The sequence below is a fragment of the Thalia democratica genome, chromosome 2 (assembly GCF_965202585.1).
Source record: "Thalia democratica chromosome 2, ktThaDemo2.hap1.1, whole genome shotgun sequence".
Taxonomy (NCBI): Eukaryota; Metazoa; Chordata; class Thaliacea; order Salpida; family Salpidae; genus Thalia; species Thalia democratica.
Genome location: NC_139166.1, coordinates 24,349,056 through 24,375,966, shown reverse-complemented (window position 1 = coordinate 24,375,966; position 26,911 = coordinate 24,349,056). Strand labels below are relative to the sequence as shown.

Genomic DNA, 26,911 nt, shown 5'->3' with positions numbered 1-26,911 from the left:
ATACTTACTGTGTTTTCTATTAAAATATAAGTTTGTTATATCTAAACTGTAAGCTACTTTAAGTTTTAACTTTAGAGCCTTTGTTAAACTTAATATTATTTAGTTTGCTTGTTTTACTTTTGAGTTTTTTACTTAGTCAAACTTTTTTTTTAATCTCAATTGTATTTTAAAATTCTTTAAAATTTCTCTACTGAGTATTGTAAGTTATTCTTTAAAAAAAATTCGATTTGTACACAACATTTTATTTGTTTGTAGAATTTTTAATATACTTTCCAAGTATAAATAGATTTTTTTTAAATATTAGTAAACTAAATATAAATAGTTTGATGTTTAATTAATCCAATATTTTTTAACTAAAGTTGAGGCTAAGAGAAATACTATTGCATTTGCTGTATTTTCTTATTATAATATTAGTCTTTTTAATCTAAATTTTAAGTTAGAGACTTCGTAAAATTTGATATTTATGAGCTTGCTTATTTTACTTTTGTGTTTTCAACTTAGTAGTCAAGCTGTTTTTTTTTTCAAACATCAACAGTTTTAATTAGTTATAAGTTGATACTCGTTTATTTTTTTCAATATTTAGCAGTAAATAAGCAATTATTTTCTAGTTAGTAAAATAAATTTTACTTAAAATAAACTTGCAGTCTGTACAAAACCTTTTTTTTGTTTTGTTCGTAGACTTTTTAATTTTCTTGCCAAGTCTAATAAGACATTCATTAGTTTGTTAAATCAAACATTAGTAAAATAACCATTCTTAGTATGATGCTTAATCAAATATTTTTTAAATAAAGTTGAGACAAAAAAAAATAGAACTAATAAAGTTGCTGTATTTTTCAATATAATAAAAATTTGTTTTGTCTAAATTTTTTCTACTGTTAGTTTAAACTTTATAGCCTTCTTAAAAATTAATACTCATAAATAAGTTAACATTTTTTGAGTCTTTTAAATTACTTAATTTTTTTTTTCTATTCCTATATTTACTTTAATTTTCATAGTATTTACCTATTTTAAAATTTATTTTCTTAAATATTTTTTTAATTTTTTAACAAAATTTCCCAAATTACATTAGCAATTTAATGTAATTGTTATAGAAAAAAGTCTTTATTTAAGATAAAGAGTTTTAAAGTAGGGAATTTTTAAAAATTCTGCACCACCTAAAAAAAATACCACGCGACGCCACTGGTGTCAATCCTCTTAATTTTATTGTTTTTTTAATTTTTTTTGTTTCATTTACAAAATTACACAGTTTTAAATAGATACAGCAAATATATATGGGATTTTTTTACTATTTGTTTATTTCTACAAAATAAAAGAAAAGTTTATTTGAGACAAACAACCTATATACACATTTATACTTTAAAGTTTATTACGTTATATAGAAGTATTTTTTAGCTACAGTGTGTTATAGAAAAAAAAGTATTTTTTTATTTGGGAGTTCGTGGCTATTAGTGTAAGTTTTCTAAAGTCTTGGTTTAGCTAAATTTTTTGTACTGTTTATTAGAACAATTATTTGAAACCTAAAACAATATTTCAAGTATAAATAAAAGAAGAAAATACTTACTTATTGGCACTGCATTTTAGATTCACTTAAACATGATTAACTAGGGTGATACATAGTAAACACTCATTATACCCTTTTAAATGTTTTCAAATATGTTTTGTGTAACTTTTAAAACATATACCAACACTATGGTATATAAAATAAATGAATAAATAAATAACAAAACATTTCATTTTATAATTTTAAAGCCTGTTTATAAATATAGGATTGTTGTAAAATTAAATATCATTAAACTGTCACTTTGAAGTATCATAAACAAATATTATTAAAAAAAATTGGTTTTATTACAAGGAGCTACATTTTTTGAAATGCTTATAAAAGAGTATTTTACAATCTCTTGCAATAATTAGTGAAGGCGATGTTCTTTAGCGTGTTATTTTACAAAAACTTTAAATTTAAGATGCTTCGTTGACTTAGCTCTAAGATACTTATTAGTATTATTTGATTATTTGTGTTCAACTTTAGTTTTAGTATAGTGTGATGCAGTTATCATGGATTTTTGTGCTTTTTAGTTCATGTAAATAAAAGATTAGTTTAATTGCATATTAATCTGTATGTTTTAATACCTTATCTACCCAGTTGCCCATAAGCAACCCCCTCTTTGTTGAGATACTTTTTTAACACTACATTTCTCATCAAACACCTTAACGATGGCATGTTGTCCTGGTCACGACGTTAAAAGGTGTCCGTGGTGTGCGACCCGATAACCGAAAGGTTTTTTCGTGCACCAGGTCCTAGGACCAAACATTTTGAGCGTCTTTTCTTTGTCATTCAATAAACTTTAGTAAAATATTTGTTTTTTAGTTTTCTTGAAAGTTTAAACTTAACAGTGTGTTATTGTTTGCTTGCATTGGCTCTCAAAAATTTTTCAAAATAAACAAGTGTTTACAAAAAAAGTGCATCTGTAAAAAGTTGTTTGCATCATACTTGTTTTACTGAGCACGGTAATTTAATAGAGTAGTAAAAATGTTTCAAAAATATGTTTTGTAGTTTATTAAATTTTTTAAGTGCTAATTTCTGACAAATCCTAACTACTTTTTGTTCAAAGATTACTTTTAGTAGTAAAAAAGTATTAACCAAATTTCCTAGTATGCAGAATAATTTCTTAGTAATTTACTACAAACAGCTTTGAAAACTCTGAGAACCGCTGAACTAAACAATTACTTTACAAAAAGTCATTTGTTTTATAATTTTTTTCTTATTAATTCGTTTTATTGTTAAAAACAAAATGATAAAAACTTAGAGTAGGTTACAAAAATTTTCTACAAAAAAGAAAAACTACCGACACGAACACTTTTATTTTTACTGTTTTAATATCTAGCAAAATTTATATATATTAAAAAGATTTTAAATACTAAAATGTATTTAAACAATGTAATTATATTATGTCTAGAGTTATTTTAAACTTTTATCAAAAATAGTCAAATTTTTTAAGTAAAAATGTGTTTTACATAACGGTAGATCAAGTAGAGTTGAAAAATAAAACTAGATACTTGGTATTATAAAATTTTTATGAATGCTCTAAGAAATATTTAAATTATTCTAAAATTTAATAAATAAATTGACTATTTGTCTACTTTAAAGGTAAAAAGAATAAACAAACTTATGTACAATTTTCAAGTATTATTACCCTAAAAATACTTTTTAGTGAATCGCTCTTAAAGACCTATAGTATTTTTGGTCAGTTTATAAAAGTTTAAAACTTAGAAAGTTATATTTTGATATACATTTCTGTTATTGCATATTTAAGAAAAATTCATCTTAAACCTGTTCTAAGCCATATTGATTTCTGTACAAAATTTTAAACAGTTTTATAGTAAAGTTGTAAAAACTTTACAATTTAATAAAATACGTTAATGGTACAAATACGTTTAAATTTTATTTCAATGTTAGCTAGCTTACTACATCTATACTTTGTTAGTAATAAAGTTTGTATGACTTAAGTTAAATTTAATGAAAAAAAAAAACTTCAAAATTAATTTACTAATCTTTGAAATTTCTTGACAGTAGTCGAGTATAAGATTACTAACACATTATAAAATAATCCTTTAGATGGAATGATTTATTTTTTCTAATCTTTTCAGTGAAGTATTTGTTTTGATGTTTTTAGACAATTTTATCAAACAAATCCTTAAATTAATTAGTTTCAATATTATAAGTTCATAACTTGAAATATAAATCTTATACAATTATTTTTTAACCACTGATAAATATATATTGTTTGTTGAACGACAAAAAAAAAACGCTCAAAATGTTTGGTCTAAGGACCTGGTGTACAAAGCAACCTTTCAGTTATCGAGTCGTACACTACTCGTTAAATGTTTTAAGAATTTTTTTTTTGAAAATACTGATAACAATAATCAAAGACTAAATCAGCTATACATCAAAAAACTAATAGATTACTAAATAAACAAGACTAAAAGATATTTTTTTGTTTTTATGAAAAGTATCTATCCCTAATAAGTTATATAGTTTTTTTTAATGCTTTATTTACTAGCTAGTCTAGCAGAATATGCATTAGAAAATTACAAACTAAGTAGTTTTAAACAAGCAGTTTACATAAGGTTGCAAAACGTTAAATTTTTTTCCAGGTAAAAATCTGTTTTTCCATTCTTAGTATGAAACTAAATTTTAGGTAAAAAACTGTTTTAAAAAGAATAAAATATTTAAAAGATACTGTAATATTACAATAAATAAAGTTCTATAATCACAAAAATAGTATGTAATGATAAATATTTTGTACCTTATCCAAGTTTCATTACTTTACATAGAACTTTTCTTTTTAATTCCAGGTTGCTTAGTGATTTTTATTCAATTTTAGGATTTTCTAAAGTTTCAGCTTTCTTCTTAAATTGTCAAATTCCAGGCTTTATGGCAACCCTAAATATATAAAAACAAAACTGCTGCAATGTGTTTTAAGTAAGTCAACAAAATTTGCTTTAAAACACCTATGAAACCATTTACTTTTTTAATGTAATTAAAGCTAACTGTGTTATTTTTTGACAACCTTGTTTAAAAATACTTTAAGCTCAACTACACAACATTTTCGAAGGTAACAAAACATTTTTACATAAAAAAGTTTTCAAAATTAATTTAAAATTACTTGTTAAGTGTATATTAAGCGTTTTTATAAGCATTTACTTTTTGTACCACCACAACATCCTTTTGAAATAGTTTTTTAACGTCTTAAAGTTTGTTTCTGAAAACTTTCCTCAACGACAATTACTAAAAAATTTACAAGCTTGTATTTAGATTCATGAGAATTTGGCATTTAGTATTCGATTCATGACAACTTTTTTAGATAATTAAATGTTTTTAGATATAAAAACTTGCTACTGGATGTATTCTAAATTATTATAAAAATAAGTATTTTCAAGTTGTATAGAATATTTTGCTTAGTTTAAAATTATAAAAGAAAAAGTGTTATACTGTACAGCTGTACCCAATATAAAACTTATGTACTGAGATATTATAAAATCTTGTACTTTTATGTATAAGTAGCAATTCTAGGCTTAATATATTTTTCTGTTTAAAAACACAAAACGTTTTTTTTTACAATTATACAAAAATTAAATAATATAATATTTTGAAAAAAAAAAAAAAAACTAGGTATTTTGTGTTTCATACAGGTTAAAGAATAACTATGTAAACTTAATTTTTCTAAAATATACTTAACACAGTTATAACACATTAAAACGTTCTATACAACTTTGAAACATTAAAAAAACGATTAAAGACAAAAAATGAATTTATGATCTATAATGTTCTGTTAAAAACTAGGGCTTTAAAAAGAATCTAAAAATTTTCTTATGATTGGTAAAATATTTTTAAGTAGATGAATGTCTATACTAAAAATGTTTTATCCAAAAGTAAAAATAAATTATAAAAATATAATTTAAATAAAGCTCAAGTATGTCGAAACGATCAAACAACTCAGATTAGTCGAAGACATAGTTGAAACTTAAGTAAAAGATTAACACTTTTTGTTGTCGAACTAAACTATAACAAAGTAAAAAACGTGAGCTTTTTAAACCGTCATTAACTTCAAAATAATACAAAAAAGGTTAAATTACAGATGAAACAATGATGAAAACATCAAATAACTAATAAAGCAGCATTTAATTACAGGAAAATATTATATAAAAAAAGACCCCTGAAACGAAAATTTTTACAAGTTGTTGTCCATGGACATGCATGTCGGACTGAACTTGAAGCGGCCCGCGTCCTCCAAAACCGCCGAGGGCGCGCATCTGAACGGATCGCGAGTGGCGTTTAGCCAATCAGATAGCAGAGATTTCATTTTGCCGAGCAGCGGTTGGTGCTTTTCGTCGTAAGCCAGGTTGATTTTTTCGAGCGAATCTTTTGATGTGTCGTACAGCTCGAACTGCGGCCTGTTAAGTCATATATTGTAAATGATAAAATCATGTAAAAATATAAGGGTTGCCAAATGTTTTTGAGAAATTTCTTCCAGATTATCCGATTTTCTTCCCAGTTTTCAAAAGTAAAAGATTTTGGGCCTATTTTTAGTATAAAATTAAGTTTAAGGTTTAAGCTGTCCTAATTACTATAAAAACATTGAAAATATATTTCAAATCTACTTTAAAACTGTTTTAAATATATTAGTTTTTGACAATAACAACATTTTTGATCTATATGACAATTTTTTTGTGTTAAATTGAATTTTATTTACTTTACATTTAGTTGTTTAAAATTCTAGGTTTTTTCCAGGTTTTTGTCCAAAATTCCAGTTTTTTTTTAAATTTCTCAAATACTACCAGTTTTTTCCAGGATTCTAGGTTTATTTGGTAACCCTGAAAAATTGTGCGCTTATTGTTTAAAAGTTTTCAAAGTTAATTAAAGTTTATGAAAAATTCTTAGCTCAACAAAAATATTTAAATTTATTACTTTTTTTTACAAATCAACTGTTAAAAATATATAAATTTTCTTACAAAATAAATAAAAAATAAAACAAGTAAATTAAAATTAGTTTTTATTATTCTGTAAAATGACTAACTAAACAACAAGCAGCAGTAGGAAGTACCTGTAATAGTATTCGTCGAGGGTTTTGAACCACTTCGTGGGCCGCTTCTCCCGCGTCCTGTTCAGCAGGTCCTGGAAAGACGGCGACAGGTAAAAGTCCTGGTCCACCGGAAAGGGCATCCTGAAGTTGACGTTGTGGATGAAGGAGAAGTTGGCCAGCCTCACCCCCCTCATCGGGTAGAACATGGTGACCTCGTGCAGGCTGTGGCTCGAATAAACGACTCGCCGGTCTTCGGAGGGCTGCAGCAGGGACCTGCCTTTGCACGTTGAGGAAACGTTTTAGATTTGTTATGCTTTTTGTTCTGGTACGTGAAGTATATACATACAGAGTTGCCAAAGGTTTTATGAAAATTCTTCCCGGTTTTTCAAAAACAGGTTTTTTGGTCAAATTTTAGTATAAAATTGAAATTAAATTAAAAAAAAACTGTCTCATAACAACATTGAAAAGATACTGTAAGCTACTTTTTATGTGTTTTTTAATGAAAACTTAATTAAATGATACAAAAAACTGTTTATCTCTATGATAGATTTGTCGTATCTTATCAAAATTTTGCTACTTTCCATGTAAAAATAGTTTAAAATTCCAGGTTTTTTAGTGATTTTTATTTGAAATTTTAAGTTTTTTTTTTATTTCTCAAATTCCAAGTTTTTTGGCAACCCTGTTTCTAGAAGTATATATAACAAAATTATCGTTTTAAATAAAAAGTCTTTTTTATTTTACAAAAAAATCCACTAAGTTATAAGTACTCGTTACATTGCCTAAAGTACTTTCAAAAAAAAATTCGTCTTTAGTAGGCAATTGTATTAAAACTCTAAGGGAAGATTTGAGATATTTTAAACTATAATATTCTTACTATGACAAAATAAAAAATCACTAATAAAACAAACAACAAAAAAAACTATTCAGCTTTTGTTAGACAGCAAACAAAATAGTGTTTAGTTACCAGTCAAATTAACAGGATGGCCGAACAGCTTGTACTTGGGATAGTTGATTCCGAACCAATCAAGCACAGTTGGTGTTATGTCGAGAAGTGAGGTGAAATCGTTTGTTACTCCTGGTTTGTGGAAAGGTGATGATATAAAGAAGGGAACTTTTGTACCTGGCCTGAACATTTACAAAACTTTTATCAAATATTTTTTTCTTATTGTTAAGTCCTAAGACTATTTTTTATAAACATAAAAAAAATTGAGTTAACTTTGTATTGTATACCTTTATAAGGTTTTGGAAATAAGTATTAATGACTAAAGTAAAACTTGAACGTGTAATAACTTAAAATATAAACAAAAAATGAATTTATTATTTCAAGAATTTATTTTACAAACTAAGTTTCGGTCAAAGACCTCGTCAGTGCTTAAATAAATCTTATTCAAATATAATTCTATTTTCTATTTGAATAAGATTTATTTAAGCACTGACGAGGTCTTTGACCGAAACTTAGTTTGTAAAATAAATTCATTATTTCTCTTCCAGTAGTTAAGATCTCTTTATTTGTTTTCTTAAAACAAAAACATTTAATATAATCAAATAAGATATATTACTAAAGGTAATAATTTTACAACATTAAAAAACAATTACTATATGTGAATTCAGTTTTAAATTTAGTTAATGACACAACACATTTTAGACTAACTTATACAGATTTGTTCGACCATTAAGAAATGGAATACCATTGTCCGAAGTCATCATAACCATTGTGTTCTGATGATAGCCATATTTATTCAGCAAGTTCATAACTAGACCAACACCTTGATCTAACCTGCGGAAATATTTTCAAATAAAATTGTGAATCAATACAAAAAAGAAAATAATAATCAAAGAATAAGTTAAAAACTATTTCTGGTTCAGCAAAAACATGTATTTTAAGCCTATAACATAGAGAAACCTAAAAAACTTGCAGATACTAGTTTAAAAAAAATTATAGAAAATTACTAAAAATATTAGAAAAAAAAAAGAATTATTAATGTTAGTTGTAAAAAAAACATGTTAATCTTATATCAAACAGTTGTTATATATGTGTTAAGTATGAACAGCAGGAAAGAAAATAGCTAGCAACTACATTAACCTCGATATAGTAGTGTATTGTGCGGATATGTCAAGTCTGGACGCAGGCGTGTCCTGAACAAACGGAGGAACTTTTACCTTTGAAGGGTCATAATACAAAGGGGTCCAGTCCTCGATAATTCCCATGCCAGGACTGCCATCACCAAACTTTTCACAAAAATTGCCGTACTGCGGGTGAGTGTGTCCACATCTGTGTGGGTCGTGAAACCTGTTTTGAATATATAAAACTTTTTATGTTTCAGTACATTTAATTTTTGATAATTAAAAGTCTTATTATGTGTTAAGTTATTTTAAATAAGCAACATAAATTCGTAAGAGATTATATTTGAATTGTGTTTAAATTATAAAAAAAGGCTTAGTATGAAAATTTTTCTTAAAATCAATTGCTTTAGTAAGTTAAAGACCTTTTTGATATATCAACAGGACTTAAAAGTTTTACTATGTAAAGAAACATTATAAAAACTATTTATAACTTGTAAAAGTAAATATAAATTAAAGTTATGTTTCTTGTTCTTTTTTTGAACATACTTTATAACAAAATATACAACTTAAAATGAATAGTTAATTAATTTAAATTAAACAAGGTAAAATATACATTTTATTTAAAATTGTAACTAGAATTTAACAACTTAATGAAACAATTATAAATTTTCTTTGACTAAAATTAATTAAGACAATGTTAAATTCATAAACTAAATAGTATTTTTTTTAGAATATGAACTTTTGAATACTTTAAATTTTGATACTTGTCAATTTAGTTTTTGATTTAATATTAAGCCTAGGGAAATAATGTTTCAAAAATTTTAGTAACAATAAATTTTGATTGCATCAGAAATATTATGATACTAAAAATATATTTAAGCAGAAAATATTTTGTACCATTAATTGTTATAGTTAAAAAGTTTTACAATAACTGAATAATAATTTAACTTAATAATTACTATCTTTGAAACAGGATCGGGTCAAATAGGCACAAAGACTTTTTTGCACAAGAGTAAAAAACATAAAAATAAAAATATTAAAAAATTAGTATAGAAAAAATAAACTGATAAAGATACAAAAAAAAAAGTTACAAACCAAGGGTAAGGGTTAGGCGTTACAGTTATTAAAAAAAAACGAAACCTTAAAAAAATTATTTAAAAAAAAAATAAAAAATTAATATGAAAAAAAAAAAAAACTAAAAAAGATTAACATACCAATCAAGGTAAGGGTTAGGGTAATAGTGATAGTAAAAAAATTATAAATTAAAGTTAATAAAAAAAGTTAACAATATTTTCAACCTATAAGTGACCCATTGTGCAAAAGTGTCTTTGTGCAAAACCGACCTCTTATGCAAAATTGACCTGGTGAAAAAGTGTTATTGTGCGAAAATGCCCCTTTGTGAAAAAGTGTCTTTGTGCATATTCAACCCTTTGTGCAAAAGTGTCTTTTTGTGTATATTAGACTCCTACCCCCTTTAAACAGGATTGCCACTTTCTGAGTCTAACAAAAAAAAATATTTTGTGACTAAAAACTATCCTGAGTCATCTTGAGTTAATTTAAAATCTAAAGGAAATCTTAAATAAATTAAAAAAATTAAATAAATTTTTCAAAAAGAATAAGAATCAAGTTTTAGGAAAAATTAGTAATGAAGTATATAAATATCAAAACTGAAAAAATAAACTTCATTTAAAATCTAAAAAAGGACTTGAGACTTTCAAAAAATTTAATGAGTAATACAAGTTTTTATTAGAAAATCCAAACTCGCCTAAATCATCCTGAATTTTTGTAAACTTCAAACTAGCCTGAGTCATCCTTTTTTATCCTTAGGTTGTGGCAACCCTGTTTTAATAACTTAACTTGTTTTGTTTTTCACACGTTTTATGGCAGTAAAATTTCTTTATTAAACAGGTTAAACGCTCAGCAGAAAAATCATCATATAAAATATTTTTGTTGATGTAAAAAATCCAAACTTTAAAGTTTTAATTGCATCAAATTTATCTCAGTTTTAATGCTATTACATTGAAACATTTTTTTATTTGACAATATAGCTTATAATTACAGTATTTCAAATTTAAAGACAACTCAAATAAGTTATTTTATTTGATTAGATTTCTAAAAAGAGTTAACATGTAACAAAAAAAAAATCCTTGATACTAAAACTAAAACACCTTACGTACTTTACAAAAAAATTTACTAAAATTAGTAACAATAGTACTGATTAAGCTTATTCTTAAGCATAAAGCAAAAATATATTTGTTATTATTTATTTTTCTATTCAGATTTACGATAAAATAGCATGAAACAGTATGTTAAAATAAACGAATAATTTGTTTATCAGTAACTTAAAAATAAAGAGTGTTGAAGCTAAATAGTTTCACATAAAAAACACAAACCCTATATAAAGAAAAAAGTCTTGATGCTTTTTATTTTGTGATAGAAATTCATCAACTAATATTTTCATTCTTGTTATGTTTCTACCACATTGCAGGGTTGACTCTTCATTTTCAGTATAGGAAAAATCAAAAGGGTATGTTTCTAAAGGTCCTACATGCTTTTTACCTACTATTCCTGTCCTAACTTTAGATTTTTTGAGAATAAATGGTAAACTTCTTACATTTTCAAATGAGTTGAATCCATGATAGCCATTGTGCAATCCATACATTCCTAGAAAATAATTCAAATTAAAAGAATGATTTATAAAAAATCTAAAGTAATAATAAGACACAAAAATTTTTCTAACCAAGGTTTACATTGCCCTTTATTTAAATGCTTAGTGTTACACTACAACTTTTTTTTTAGTTTTGAGATATAGCTAGTTTTGTAAAAATTTTCCGTTAAATTTAATGGTTTAGAAAATAAAATGGGATGAAGGTAGTCTTCCTCTTTTGATTTTAAAGACCGGACAGGATTGAATTTTAGATAAACAAAAATAAAAAATGGTAAGAACCATTAAAAAGTTCAGTCTCAGTCTTATACAAGCACTTTGAAGAGATCTTTTGTTTATTAAAAAACTAACATTTTTAATTCTTATTCAAATAGAATCCAAATAGAGTCTATTTGAATAAGAATTGAAAATATTTGTTTTTTAATAAACGAAAGATCTCTTCAAAGTGCTTGTATAAAACTGTGACTGATTTTTTTAATGGTTCTTACCATTTTTTATTTAAATTTAATGAAGGATAAATCCTTCTCTGAATTTTGAAAATGTAATCAAACAGGGCTTGTGCGTGAATTTTTTTTCATTTAGCCTGACTAAAACCAATTTAGCCTGACATTTTTTAAAGTAAGAAATATCCCCTTTAGAAGTCATTTTAGGTATTGGGGGGTCTTGATTAGTACTATTGTAGTCTCTGACTTCAACCAGCTTTATCTCAAAAATATTTTGAGCTTTAAAAATCTGCAAAAAGCAACTCATAGCTTAGCTTCAACTCAATAAAATAAGACTAAATTGTGAAAAAGGTGATTGAATAGTTTTTTTAGAGGAAAATAAACCTTAGAATCAAAATAAGAATATAACAATCAATTGCTCAAAAAAAAAAAACATTTTAGTTAGCTCTTTATCTACAAAAAGTTTTTATTTTACAGAGATTAAAATTTAAAAAAAGCCTAAAAGTGTACAAAAAGGTATACTTTTAATAATTAGCCTTTTTGCTTGTAAACTTACATCTTCTATAAGAAATCCCTTTGAACTCTTTAACTTCAATTGCTTTTATCTCAAATGAAAATTATATTCTAATTATTTATATTAAAAATTGTAATAACTTTCTTAAAAATGACTTCTTTTGTAGGAGCAATCAAACTGTGGCTTGACGCCAGATTTGGTCTACCAAGCAGAAATTCCTAGCTTGTGACATATTTTTTTTGCTTGAAAATAATTTGTGCAGCACATATAATACTGAACTTTTAAAAACAAATAGTTTGATTTTGAACTTATTTGGTTTGAAGTACACAGTAGTTCTTATAAAATATATATTTTGTTACAACTTGGCTTTATAGATCTCTCAAAACTCTTATTGTATATATTATTAGTAAACAAAAGAGCTTAAAGTGTATATATTTTTTCAAATAGGGCCTGTTTACAACTAAAGTTTTAACTTTTTAGCTTTAATTTGTTGTTAAGAAAACTATATATATATATAGTTTATTGAACAACAAAAAAGTACGCTCAAAATATTTGGTCCTAGTACCTGGTGCACGAAAAAACCTTGTTATCGAGTTGCATACCAAGGATACCTTTTAACATCTTATCCAGGACAGCTATATTCAAAATATAGCTGTAAATAATTATAAAATAAAAAAATACTTATACCCATAACTTTGAAAAAAAATCAAATGATTAAATAACATTTAACTTATAACATTAAGCTAATGTTGTTATAAAGTTTAAAATATAAACAAGGGAAAGAAGTATATGTAAGGTTAACAATGATATTTTAGAGTGTGGTTTTTGACTTTATACTAAATTTTTTTTACACTTGGCTATTATTTAAAAAAAATTACCATTTTGATGGTTAGGTAGTCCTGTTAAAATTGTGGACCTGCTTGGAGAACAGCTACTGACAGTTGTGTAGGCGTTGTTATAAACCAAACTATTCTTCTTCAACTTATCAATATTTGGAGTGTAAATTACATTATTCCCAAGGCTTGATATTTCAAATCCCATATCATCAGCAACAAGAACCAATACATTTTTACAGTCACAATATAATACAAAATTATATAGTAGGGTAATGATAAACAGTTTCATTAGTTTTTTTTTGCAAATTTTTGAATTAGAAAACAACATACAGCTGGTAGAAACATAAAAGTTCCCTAAAACGAACCAGATAAAAATTCTTGTATGTAATGTAGTAGCTAAAAGCTAAATAATAGAAAAAAAGAATGAAACAAAATACTTAATTTTAGTGGTTTTTTTTTTAAGTTAGTGAAACTCAAGAGACAAACTTCAGCCCTCAAAGTGAAAATCTTAGGTATTTTTTAAGTAGAAAACATACATTTAAAAGACAAAAAAAATGTTTTTTGAACTTAAAATGAACAAAAAGTTTTTAAGTTCAACTGTTATTAATTACTAGCGCTTTTCTAATGCTTATTTTATTACATTTTTGGTTGAAGATAAAGTTATTTTTTTAAATTACTACAAATCCTAAAAATCAAGTGGCCTACTAAAGATTTTTGTTAAAAAAGTGCGGCCCGTTACTTATAGAAAGCTACCAAGCTCTGATAAATGTGTTTTACTTTAAAAAACTAAGTAATAAAAAAAAGCAATTATCATCGCATACTGTAATTATAAACAAAATATTTGAAAAGCTTTACATGCTTTTATTTATTTCTATGAAATATATTCTATAATTGAAAAAACAATCGCTGTAAATTTTTTTTTAATAAAAAAAATTTCTAACCAAATTTGAAAATTAAAGACTCTGAATATTATATAGATGTTTTTTTTTGAATGTCATACTCGAATAACTATTGACAATATTTTGATCACCACAATGCAATTATGCATACTATTTTTTGTTGTTATAGACAACACATTAACTGTATTTATAGTGTATAAGTCGATAACAAAAGTTTTTTTTTGCACCCCATGGCCCATAACATTGTATCAAACGTTCAGCGATCGGTACTTCTTTATCCTAAACATTATAAACTTTTTTTTGGAACTTAATTGTTTTTTTAAAAACAAACAAAGTTTTTGTCATTAAACTTAATTAATTTGGTTCAAGTGTCGGCAGTACTCAGTAGGGTTGCCAATATAGCGAATTTACATTTTCACTTAATACGTACTTATAAATTAAAATATTCGAATTAGTTAGAACTTATAGATTAAAAAAACTCTAATCGTCGCAACCATGCTTTGCACTGACAACTTTATAAGTGATTTAATGAAATAGTCGCTAAGCCATATATTTACTTGATCAAGACATTTTAAGTAAAAAGATAGTCAGGTAACAGGTTTATTTAGTTTTCAAAACTTTTCATTTCATAAATTCTGGTAACTGTAATTTTTAACAGGAAGCAAATATAAATAACACTAATACATGCTTCAAAAAAAAAAATAATTAAGTTATTAGATATTGGTAACAAAAGTTAAAAAGACATCTTTGATATTATAGATATCGTCGTTAAATATATAAGAAAATTTTAATCCCTGGTTTTATTTTATTTTGAACACAAAACTGGTTTATTATTTAAAATTTTTAATAAAAAATTAGAGTGGTTTTTAGTTTTGTTATTTTTTTTTTAATAATTTTGTTTACTATTTCAGTTATTGATTTTACGAATTTTTTAGAACTCATTCAATTTGTTCACCAGAAATAATTTTGTTCAAATGAAGAGCAAATAAAAAAATTAGTGAATTTTCAAAACTTAAACCAAATCTAAGTTTGCAATCCAAGGTCTATTGCTATTATTCTACAGTTTTTGTTTTAAGCTAGTCTCTATATTTAGCATGACTCGAGATAGTTGAGAGGTCTTTAAAAGTAACTCCCTATTACATTTATTTTTACTAATGTGTACTACTACTATATGTTTTAAACCAGGGGTCGGCAAACTGCGGCCCGCGGGCCAAATGCGGCCCGCGATGGGTAAATCTGCGGCCCGCGAGCACGTTTATTTTTTGAATGGAATGCGGCCCGCGAAAGAAAATTTTGTGGCCCACGAGCATGTAAATTTGGCCCGCTGAGCAAAAATATATCTTAATTTAATTTTTTCGGTAATCTGGTTTAATTTGATAAATTTCGTCTGAAGTTCCTATATAAAATTTTAAAATAGTTAATAGACTTTACTGCTATAGCTTAATATGTGAAAAAGACAAATTAGCAGCCTAACAAGGTTTATTTCTCAGTTTCACAACAGCTTTTTTCTTACAACAGCAAGTAGTTATTTAAAAAAAAAGTTTAAAGAGTGCTTCGTTTTAGTAAGTTATTTATATAAAACTTACTTATTAAATAAATTAAATACAAATGATTTCCATTTTGACATAAGTAATGCACAGTAATTAACAAAAATGTTATTTCTTTACAATTAAGGTATTTTGTTAAACATTTATTTTATACCTAAGTTTCTTTAATAGATATCTTATCACTATTAGTTAATCTAGAGTGTGCATAAAAACATTTAAAATGACAAAATTATAAGAATTAAGGTTTATTTTATTTTAGTCTTGATACATTTTGATCTTTTAAAAGTTTTATTTGCACTTTAAATAAATTCTTATGTACACCAATGAACAAACATGCTCATGTTTATACCTAAGTTAGATTAAATTTAGTATATAAGTTTGTTTAATTGTGATCATCGCTTTAGCGTGAAATAATTGTTAAGTTATAAACTCAATATAACTTTTGTCTTAATTGTAAGTTTAGTTTATGCATAACTTTCTAACATTATTGTTTCTACATGTAATGGCTAAGTGTGTACAGACACATTTAAAACAGTGTGTATGACATAAATTAAAATAATTTTTGTTAGGCATGCATTTTTATTTTTCAAAAAATGTTTTATGGCAAATTAACTTAATTTGTTTGCGTTGCATATGCATACTAACATATACAAATACTGTTTTTTGGAACTACCTGTTTAACAAAAACTAGTTTTAGGAATGGTAATTTTATTAAGTTTGTACATTGTTAATAAAAAAATAAACATTTAAAACTATTTGAAGATTTCAAATCTCAGGCCAATTTAGTCTTTTTTTAAGAGTTTTGCTTGAATTACTTTTTGTATACGAAAATATCAGACTAGTTTTTTCTCAATCTGGCTGGCTTTTATGCTTTAAAGAGTTACAAATTAAACTTATGATTTATGTTTTGTTCAATTCACTGTTTGGCTTGAATTATAATATATGTTAAATTTAAAACTTTGAAGCTGATATAATTTGAAATATTATTAACATTTTTGTATACATATAAGTAAGTAAAACTTAAATCCCAGAAAAGCTTGGAATTTGAAAATTTATTCTTAAAAAATCTGGAAAAAGCTTGAATTTGAGAATTTTTGAAAAAACCTGGATTTTTAAACAATTTTTACATGTAAAGTAATGAAATCTCGATATGAAACAAAAAATTTACCATAATAATGTTTTTTTATTAAAAAACACACTTAATTAGCTTAACTTTATCTTTTTGATACTGATATATTATATAAGGCAGTTATTTTTACTTATAATTTATTCTATATTAAAAGCAGTATAAAAATATTGTACTTTTAAAAACTTTATATTGGTGCGTTGCACCTTTGCTTTTAAAACGTATTGTTGTGCTTTGCATTGGAATTAAACCTAGAAATTTTTCTAAAATCTCAAAGTTAGTAAAAACACCTCTATATAAAATTCTCAGATAAGCAATATTTGTTGTATCAGTGCTCTCATCTTAAGAGACTAATTAAAGTCCTAATTTGATTTATGCGGATTTAAAATCTTCAGACTTTTTCTAAACACGATTTCTTGTTTTCATTGATAACAAACAAAAATATTTCATTACCACCAACATAAATTCTTTAGAAAATAAAGTTCTAAATGGTATATTCTTTTTAATAAATAGTTTTGATGCCTCATAGCTTGCCTTAACAGTTTCTTTGATCATTAGTTCTTGATGAAGATAATCATGTGTTTTGTTGGAATTGACTTAGCGATTTATTTTATTTTTTGGTTTCTCGCAATAACTCCTAACTACCGTTTTTAATTCTTTGTCTTATATTTATCATGTACGCTTTTGAAATGCAGTATTTTTATTACAGAATAATTAATATAATGCTCAATAAAAATAAGTTTTTTTTATTTAATTAATGGCTTAATAAACTTTTATACTTTTGTTAAAAATTTTTGATAAACCTATTTGTCCATTCAAACTAAATTATAATATTTATTTGCTATATATATTATTCACTGTTAATAAGTTCGTTATTTCTTTATTTTAAATGAGATTACCAAACAAACAGGCATGTTTAAAAATTTTAAAAAACTCAGAATAGGCTAAATCTGTTTGAGACATTTTTTTTAAACTCAGGTTTGTGTTATATTTTTATTTTAAAAACTTTGAATAAGTCTTCGAATTATCTGAGTAGTTTTTATGACTGTAATGTAAGATACTAGTTATAATTTTTTTTGTCATCTTAAATATTCTGTATTTTATTATAATGATGATAATTTAATTAGGTATTTAAGCTTGATTAACAGCAAGTTTTTAGCTTTTTGATGTTTTAATAAACTTATGATTGTTTAATATAACTTAAATATTTTTGCTTTTAAAGTGACAACCATATAACATACTAGTTTATTACTAACAAGATGTTTTATTAAAGTATTCGAGAGTTTGTTATGTTAATATACTTGTTTTAGCTTTCTACAATACAAATAGGTATTATTATTTTTAGTTAGCTAATAAATGAGTTTTTTAAAGAGTGTAAGCTATTTAAGACCAAAAATATATTTAAAAAAAAATTTAGAAATATGAAAAAAGGGTTAAAAATATAAAAATTGTATAAAAGTACCCATAAATATTTTCAAGCTCGGTTTCTATAGAGAGCTAGGTTGTAATTTAAATTACAAAAATATTAAGTTTAACTTAATAAGTCCTTAAAAAAGTACATAGTTTATTAAGACTTAGGGATATTAGTCAACGTGAGTTTTATTCTGATAATTTATTATAATTTAAATAGGCATTATATGTATAGCAAAAAGTTATTTAGAATAATAAAGTGATTTAAAGTAAAACTTTCTCTAGTTTTACTAAAACCAAAGTATTATTCAAATGTCACTAAAACTAAAACTGCGGCCCGCAAAGACTTTGGAAATTTGAAATTTGGCCCGCGAGCACCAACTACCTGCCGACCAGAGATGTTAAAATGCTAAAAGTTACTATGGTAATTCAGCAATGAAGTGTTTTATTTTTGGTTTGTTTTAAGTTAGTAATTTCACGCTTGAGTAAACAAAGCAGAGCTTTTTAACATGTCTGCTGCCGACCCCTGTTTTAAACCTTAAAAACCTAGATTTCGTAGAAAAAATTTCACTTAAAAACTTTAATGCTTTGAAAATGTTTAGGTTTTCTTAGCATCATCAAATTTTTAGTTTATGTGTTTTAAACTAAAAAAATTTAAATCAAAAAACTGAGAAATTATTTATTTTTTTACACTAAAAACAAATGTTTGTAATTACAAACATTCTATCTTCAATTTGATTACTAATAACTCATACAATTTTTGTTTCTGCTCATTAACATATTTTTCTTTTTAGATAGTCAGCTATTCAACTTTTTACTTGGTTATGTTATATTTAGGAATTATAAAGTCATTAACTTGTAGAATCAAATTGTTTAAAATATTAGAAATTAATAGATTTTAAGAAGTTTAGCATGATATAACAAGTTTTGATTTTAAAAATATATTAATGTAACTCAAGGACTCACTATATCAAAATACTCAAAACATTGACACTTTTTTATAATATTGTCTTTATTTTTTGTCTACTGTAGAAATGATTTATTATTTATTAGTTTAATGAACAAAGCTTCTGAAAAGGTTGTAGATCACTTCTATATATCACAGTGTCTAATAAACGACGTCTAAAGTTAAAAAACTGAGATAAAATTTGCCTTGGTTATATTTGACAAAAATTTTCCTAGCTTAATTATTTTCTTAAATCTAAACCACATAAAATATATTTATGAAAATATATGCACATCTAGTAGTTTAAATGAAAACACGTAAAGTGATCCTATAAAAAGGTTTTAATTCTCAAGTTTATAAAGTATTTGATGTACAAAAAATACTTACGTTTTGCAGTATTTAATAAATAAATATTAAACTGAACTAAATATCTTAACTTGAGGTGAACAGTTTTTTTACAACCGAATAAAGTTTCTATTACTCAAGTTGAAAACTTATAAAATATAAAAGCATTATGGTTATCATAATGAGTTTATGAAATTTTATGAGAATTTGAATAATCTATTTACAACTTTTAAAAAGTTGTTTGAACTTTTCCTTTTTTTTTTTTAATTGTTAGTATACACAACAAAAGTTAAAGAAAGGTTGTATTGTAAAGTTTAATTTCTTTTCTTAAGTTATTAGAGTTTGAGCTATAATCCTTTAGTTATATTTTTAGTACTAAAGTTCTATAGCAATAAAAAACCAACCTTATATTAATGACTGCTAGCATAATATTAATATATATATTTATTTTGCGAATTAAGATGTTTTGTGATTAGTTTGTTTTAAATTTTTTTTATAAGTCTTGGCTGTCTAAATCTTAGGAGAATATTTTCCAATACAAACCTTAAGTTCCCTGACCTTTAAAATACTCTTAGCTTGTCAAACTTTTTAGACGAAGCTACAAAATGTCGAATCGAGAAACTTGTAGTATCTTATGTCTAACTTGATAATTAATTAATGACTAAACTTGTTTTAATATTTTTTGTGAAAAGTAAACCAACATAAAGGTTAAAATACAAAAAGTATTTAGAGTTCATTAGAGCTATTTAAAAGGTTATGTAATCATTTTCAAATTTTTGGAAGTGTAGCCTGTATAATTTTTATGGTTTGAAGATTTAAAAAATTATAAAAAACCTTTTTAACTTTAAAACCTTTGTTCTTGATTTTTATTAATAGCTTACTGAAAACTAATTTCAAAAACAACAACAAATCAGAAACAAATTTAATTTGTACTGAATTTCAGTTGCTACCGATATAAAATATATTTTTCTAAATTATTGTAGTTGCTCATTTTGTTTTATTTTTTTTAAATTAGATGGATCATATGGTTATCAAAAGCTGTTACTCCATAATAAAATTAAAACAACATTTAAATTCAAAAAAAGGTTTTTAAATTCCTGTTTTCAAACTGTTACATTAAAGCTAGTCGTGTTTGTTTTAAGTTTCATACTTTTTATTAATTATGTTTTCATTAATCATTAGCACAAAAAAAAAAAGAATACTTAGTTTAGATGAAAAACTCTTAAAACTATCACAACCTTGTTAAATATGAAAAAAAAAATTTGACAACTATTGCAAAAAACTGTTTTATTTATTTTTTACTTTAACTGACTTAAAAAGTTTTAACAACATTCAGTATTGTTTGTGATCGTAATATACACAAATAATATCTTTAAGTAAGTATACATTTGTGCTGAGTAAGATTGAACAAAGTAAAAAAATAAAGCTAGTAAATTTTTTTTTAATTTATGATTTCATTCTGTTTAAGTTATTTGAATAATGAAATGTTTTCTACACTTTTTCTAGTATAATGTCTAAAACGCATAAAAATCAGTTAAATACAAGACTTGTGCAGGGTAAAGTTTACAAAGTATACGCAAGGCTTGTTAAAGTCTAGTTTGTTGAACGACAAAAAAAAAAGATGCTAAAAATATTTGGTCCTAGGACCTGGTTCTCGACGAACCTTTCGGTTATCGAGTTGCACACCACTTGGATACCTTTTAACGTCTTGTCCAGATCAGAAACAAAATGTTTTAGTTGTTTGTAAATAACCTAGTGAAAAAACAATGAGACAACTATTTCATGACATAGAATATTTTACTTACTAAACCTAACAAAATAATATATACGTGCGTGAAAGTTACACCAAATTGTAAACAACGAAGTTTTAAATTACATTATTTTTCTTCATACTTAGTAACTGAATTTAACTACAATATAAAAACTAGTTCGTTCAAAACGACTTAAATGCTGTAAAATTAAAATTTTGATTATGACTTAAAAGTTATAGTTTATCAGTTTTGCTGATAAGAAAATTGCTTGTCTGAAATATATATCTAAAATAATTAGTTTCTGCTTCTATTACTTTGTATAGCGTTGAAAAAAACAAAGTATATTAGCTAAACTAATGAAAAAAATTTCAACTTTTGAAAAGCTTGCGAAAAATTTTTTGCCCTTTTCACATTCCTAGTCAGCATTAAAGTTTTAAAAGTTTTGGATATATTTTAGTTTAACTGTAACTATTATAGTACTCAATTTCAAATCTAGGAGATAAATATTTCCTTAAGAAATCGATTGTATTACAGTGTTCTATTTGAAAAAGTTAGACTTTAAAAAGTTTACAACTGAAGAACAGAGTTAAACATTGTTTTATGACGGATTTCTTTTAAAAAAGTACTTCGATTCTTAGTTTTACTTTTAACAGAATAGTTTCGAGAGAAAAATTTTAAAGGGTTTAAATAAAAAAAAGTGATTAGATATATGTACTACAACGTCAAATATTAAACAACATTTGAGTCTTTACGAGTCTTTTCTGTTAGATAGCATTGTCAAATATTTTCTGATGTTTTTTTTCATGTCCTGAGTTTCTTTCAGGTTTTTATAAGTACAAGTTTTTTTTTTTCATTTAAAGTATAAAAAAAGTTGAAAAGGTCTAAAACAGTATAAAAATATTATAAAAATACATTAATACTACTTTATAGAAGTTTTATAACAAATAAAAACAAAATCTAAAAGATACAAACATAAGTTTTTGTTTATGCTAAATTCTTCAAATTTAAATATCATTGTTTTAAATGTAAAAAACTTTTTAAAATTCCAGGTTTTTTTTGTGATTTTTATTTAAAATTCAATTGTAAGATTCCAGATGTTTTGGCAGTTGTTTCCCTGTAATCAACAATCTAGTATGAGACTTAATGTGCAACGGTTAGTTTAAAAAATAAATCTTTACATAACAATACTTTAATAGTACTGGATGATACTAAAATTATACAAAGATAAAACAGTACTGTAAGATACTTTAGAAATTGTAACTTTAATTAAAAGTCAATATACTTAAACAGTAAAAAAGGTATCTCAAGAATTTACTGTAAATTAGGTTTCGTACTTCTGTAAAATATTTATTAAAAATGTTGATGAAACATTACACATACAAAATATTGTTTTGGATAACAGGCTTTTTTTAATAGTTTCATTTGAAGCTTAAAAAATAGCTTAAGTAACAAAAAATATGCTTTTAATTTAGCCAGATAAAAAAAAACCTATCAAGAATTACTTTAGGTGTCTATCTATTAAGTTTAAACGTCGTCAGAAAATTAAAAACTAAAAAAAAATGTTACTATATTTGTTACAAAGTTGTGCCTCTAAGGTAGGGGTCGTCAATCTGCGGCCCACGGGCCAACTGCGGCCCGCGACCATGTAAATGTGGCCCGCCGAACAAAACTTTTTTTAGTCATTTTTCTTTCAGTAAAATGTTCTAATTGATTATTTTTATTTTAAGTCATTGGAAAACGTTTTAACACAATAGAAAAATTTACTGCCTTGGCTTAAAAATGTGAAAAAAACAGATTGGCTTCTTGCATTAATTTTTTTCAGTTTAGATAATAACTTCCGTCTTTAAACAGCAACTGGTGAACTAAATATAAATTTTAAAAGTACATGAACTCAGTAAGTTGTTTATTAATTAAGTTTTAAATAAATTAACTAATTGCGAATGTTTTTATTTAGTTCAAAAGTAATGCTTAGTAATGAACCAAAAATTTATTTCTTTAAAATTTAGGCGTTTTGTTTAGCATGTAATTTATACCTAATTCTTTATAATAGATATTACCACTATGTACTGTAATTGAATGAACACAGAAACATTTAAAACATCATAATAAAAAGACATGTTTTGCTTTTTGATTTTAAGTAGTTTTAGTTTTTTTAATATAAGTTGTCTGTGCACTTAGAATTAATTCTTATACACACTAAGGTGCTTATAAATACAATGGCGAAACCTTTGAGTTTTTAGGTAATTTTTTTAAGGGTAAATGCTACAAAAACACCTTGTGTAAAATTTAAGATGATTTGAAGAAAATTTCATCTTTGCGGAATTCGATTTTCAAAAAACCAGCCCAATGCAAACTGTATGGGACCCAAAAAATGCAACCTTTGAGTTTTCAGTTGGTTTTTTGTTTTACATGTGGCAATTATCACATAACACTTGTTTCCAATTTAAGACGGCTTAAAAAAAAATTATGGTGATACTTCTCGATTTAACAAAAAAATTAAGTTTAATTCTTTTATAGTTCTAAAATCTTCGAATTGGTTTTAATCATCAGGCTGACTTTTTTGCTTTGAAGAATGGCAAAGAAAACTTATGTTTTATGTCTTTTTCAATATAAAGTTTTGGTTATATATACATGTAAAACTTTAAATCTTGAAGTTGCTATAAATTTAAATAATATTTATACTAATTGTATGCATATAAGTTTATAAAATGCACACTGACTTCAAAGACAACTGCCTTTAAGCTTGAAAACTTTTTTTGAAGGACTTTAATAAACCCAGGCTGGTTCAAGCTAGGCTTTCATCACTAAGACTAATTTTCCTTTGCCTTAAAAGTGCGTTAGCCTTGATCCTTTTGAAGTTGAAAAGCAATTTAAACATTTTTTTTATATTTTAATTTTATTTTACAGAGTTACGCTGTACTTAAAAATGCCTTGCTTTGTAATAAAAGTTTACGAAACTAATTTTATTAAAAAAAATATGATAACAAGTAATAATGTCCTGTATTTGTGTTTACATTTTTTCGATTGGTTAAAATAGCACAAAATATAATGGAATTATTATCTATTTTACATACGTTATGGTGACCACACAGGAAAACGAGCTTTTACAAAACAAACCACTTAAAAAAATATAAAGTAGTAGCTTATTTATTTCTATAATTAAAACTAATATAACTTCTAAGAATTTATTTTGTTTTTTTCTGTTTTATAATAAAATTAATTTTGTTTAGTTTGACTGTTCAATAGATTATAGTATTTAATAATGGCTTTTAGTGCTGCTATAAACTTAGAAATTCTCAGACTACTTTTAATTTTGTAAAAATCAGGCTTGCTTATACTAGTTTGAAGCTTTTATTTGAAAGATTCAGGTTGTTTTACTATTTTTACTTATATGAAATTATCAAAATTATGAATCAGTTTTCAATTGATTGGTTATTAGGAGCTTAAAATAAATCATGCTTTTGTCTTTCGTTAGTTAATAAAGCATTAACTTTGTCGTAGGGTTACTACGTAACATAAGATAAATAAGTTTGCAAAATAGTAAATAGATATTAAGATTTAATTATTTTAGTCGAAGTAAATTTTACTTCAAAAAATATGTAAAATTTAAGAGTGCTTTCTGTGTATGGCTCATTGTAATATAATTTTCTAAAGTTGAATAAAACTATAACAATGTTTTGTTGTGTGTTACTAAAACCTGAAAATTTATTAAAAAATGATTAAAACTAAAACTGCGGCCCGCGAAGATTTTTTAAACTTGAAATTTGGCCCGCGAGCACCAATTGCCTGTCGACCCCTGCTCTAAGGTAAGCAATTACGTAGTGCATGAATAAGTACCACTTTTGTAACAATGAATTTTAAAATGACGTTTTTAACATGTAATTTAAAACTTTGAGGTAAGCATGGTTACGTCATAATAAAACGTGTAATTACAGCGATTACTCACCAACTACTTTCTAATTTAATTACATAATTTTTAAGATGGACGTTAAAAATAAATCTAAGTATTAGTAGCTGTAGAGTAAAAGTAGAGATTTTTAATTTTAAAATTGCATTAAAGCTTTAGTGTACAAATAAAACTAGCGTGTGGTTAAACATAAAGTTTAATAACATTTATGAGTAAAAACTTTATAACTAAACAGTTTTTAAATCTATTTATCAATAAAGAGTGAAACCCTTATAACATTTTTTCAACCTTTTAGTTACTTTGAGCGGTCAAGAAAAGAGTTTATGATATAATTTAACTTAAACACAATTATCTTACTTTTATATTTAAACTTCTTATAAATTGCGTTTAATTTCAGATTGAACTGGAATATATGGTGTTAAAAAGTTTGATTTGTGTGTAAGCTTTACTTTATATAAAAGGCTAAGTTTTGTTATTGTAGTACCTATAAACTAAACTTTTAAAATTGTTTAACTTAACTATTGCATAACTGCTATAACTATAACAATGACTTAAAATTACACATACGTAACTTTTCATTCAATTAAGTAATTTTCAATATACTATTATATAATGGTAACAAATCATGATTAATGAAAATATTAATAATCAAAACTAAAGGTCACTTAACTATATTAAAAACTAAAAAGTATTCTTTTTTTACATATGATTTCAAGTCATTTCACAAAAAGAAATCTTTTTACCAAGTATATCTATTTTATTAATGCGTAGTGTTTAAAAAGTTTAAATTTAGAAGTATATTGAGTAATAGAACGATATATAGCGTCAAATTTGTATGATATATGACGCAAGAGCAGCTATATTTAGTTAAAAAGTTACACAAAAAAAAAAAGTTTATAGGTTTATGTGTGGGTTACAGTTTAAAATATATAAATTATAAGTAATAAACTTCAACAACAATGGCAACTTATGAAAAGAAAAACAAAAAAACATCAATTTTAATTAGGTATTTTACTGCTTCACAATTTTTCTGTAAACAAACCTAAGTTACTAATAAACAAGTAGTACTAACAACAATCTTATTTAAAAATGTCAATTAAAAATTTGATGTTATTTCAACTTTAAAATATAAACAAAGGCAATTGTAACAATAAAATAAAAAATGTTTATTTCATTAAAGCAGTTTTAAAACTTTTAAATCACCTTAATTTTTTTTTAAGATAAAAAATATATTGACAACATTTAAATTGAATAAATTGCATGTTGCATAGTTATACTGAAAAAACTTTAGAAGATTATAGTATAAAATAACTTAAAGCATTAGATAAAAAATTTTAAGAACTTAAAAAGTTTGAATAATTATTTAAATGGCAACATAATGTACCTTACGTATTATCAACAAAAAAAAAGTTCTCAAACAATAAAGAATGTTTCAAAAATATATACTGTAAAACATGTAACAGTTATCCTTGTATAAAACGACAACAACTTTTCTTAAACTTAAAAACGTGTATATGCTAAATTATAGAACGTCAAACAAAAACCAACCGTTTAAAAGAATATTGTAAACACATAATGACCTATAGGCAAAAACCAGGCATCAGCAAAAAATAATAATTTAATGCTATAAAAAACTAACAAAAACAAATTATCAATGGCATTAATTAAAAAAATATAAAAAATATTTTACTCGATAAAAATAATCAGTTTTCTAAAGAAAATTACTATTTTATTGATCAAATAAAAACAAAGAAAATCATAAGGCTAACCCTATAACTAGAAAGTAATAAAACTAAATGTAACTTAACATAAAAGACTTGGTATAATCAAATTAATTCAAAGTTAAGTACATAAAATCTGAAAATTCAAGACTGTGT

At 24.8% G+C, this 26,911-nt stretch overlaps 1 protein-coding gene across 1 annotated transcript; it reads right to left on the bottom strand.

Annotated features, from left to right (window-relative positions):
* Nucleotides 1-5,200: 5,200 nt before the first annotated feature.
* Nucleotides 5,201-13,396, bottom strand: LOC145849655 (N-sulfoglucosamine sulfohydrolase-like). The gene is made up of 7 exons (XM_082954664.1): nt 13,146-13,396; nt 11,039-11,309; nt 8,665-8,871; nt 8,233-8,358; nt 7,546-7,706; nt 6,603-6,858; nt 5,201-5,952 (listed from the first exon to the last, which is right to left on the bottom strand). Exons 1-7 carry the CDS (start codon nt 13,390-13,392, stop codon nt 5,730-5,732), a joined length of 1,491 nt encoding a protein of 496 aa, XP_082810790.1. The 5' UTR covers nt 13,393-13,396; the 3' UTR covers nt 5,201-5,729.
* Between the last annotated feature and the right edge of the window lie 13,515 nt (nt 13,397-26,911).

Coding starts and splice junctions, on each gene's coding strand:
- LOC145849655 (XM_082954664.1), bottom strand. CDS start 13,392: ATGAAACTGTTTATCATTACCCTACTATATAATTTTGTATTATATTGT. Junction 8,359..8,664: donor CAATACACTACTATATCGAG/GTTAATGTAGTT, acceptor ATATTTCCGCAG/GTTAGATCAAGGTGTTGGTC. Junction 5,953..6,602: donor CTCGACGAATACTATTACAG/GTACTTCCTACT, acceptor ATGACTTAACAG/GCCGCAGTTCGAGCTGTACG.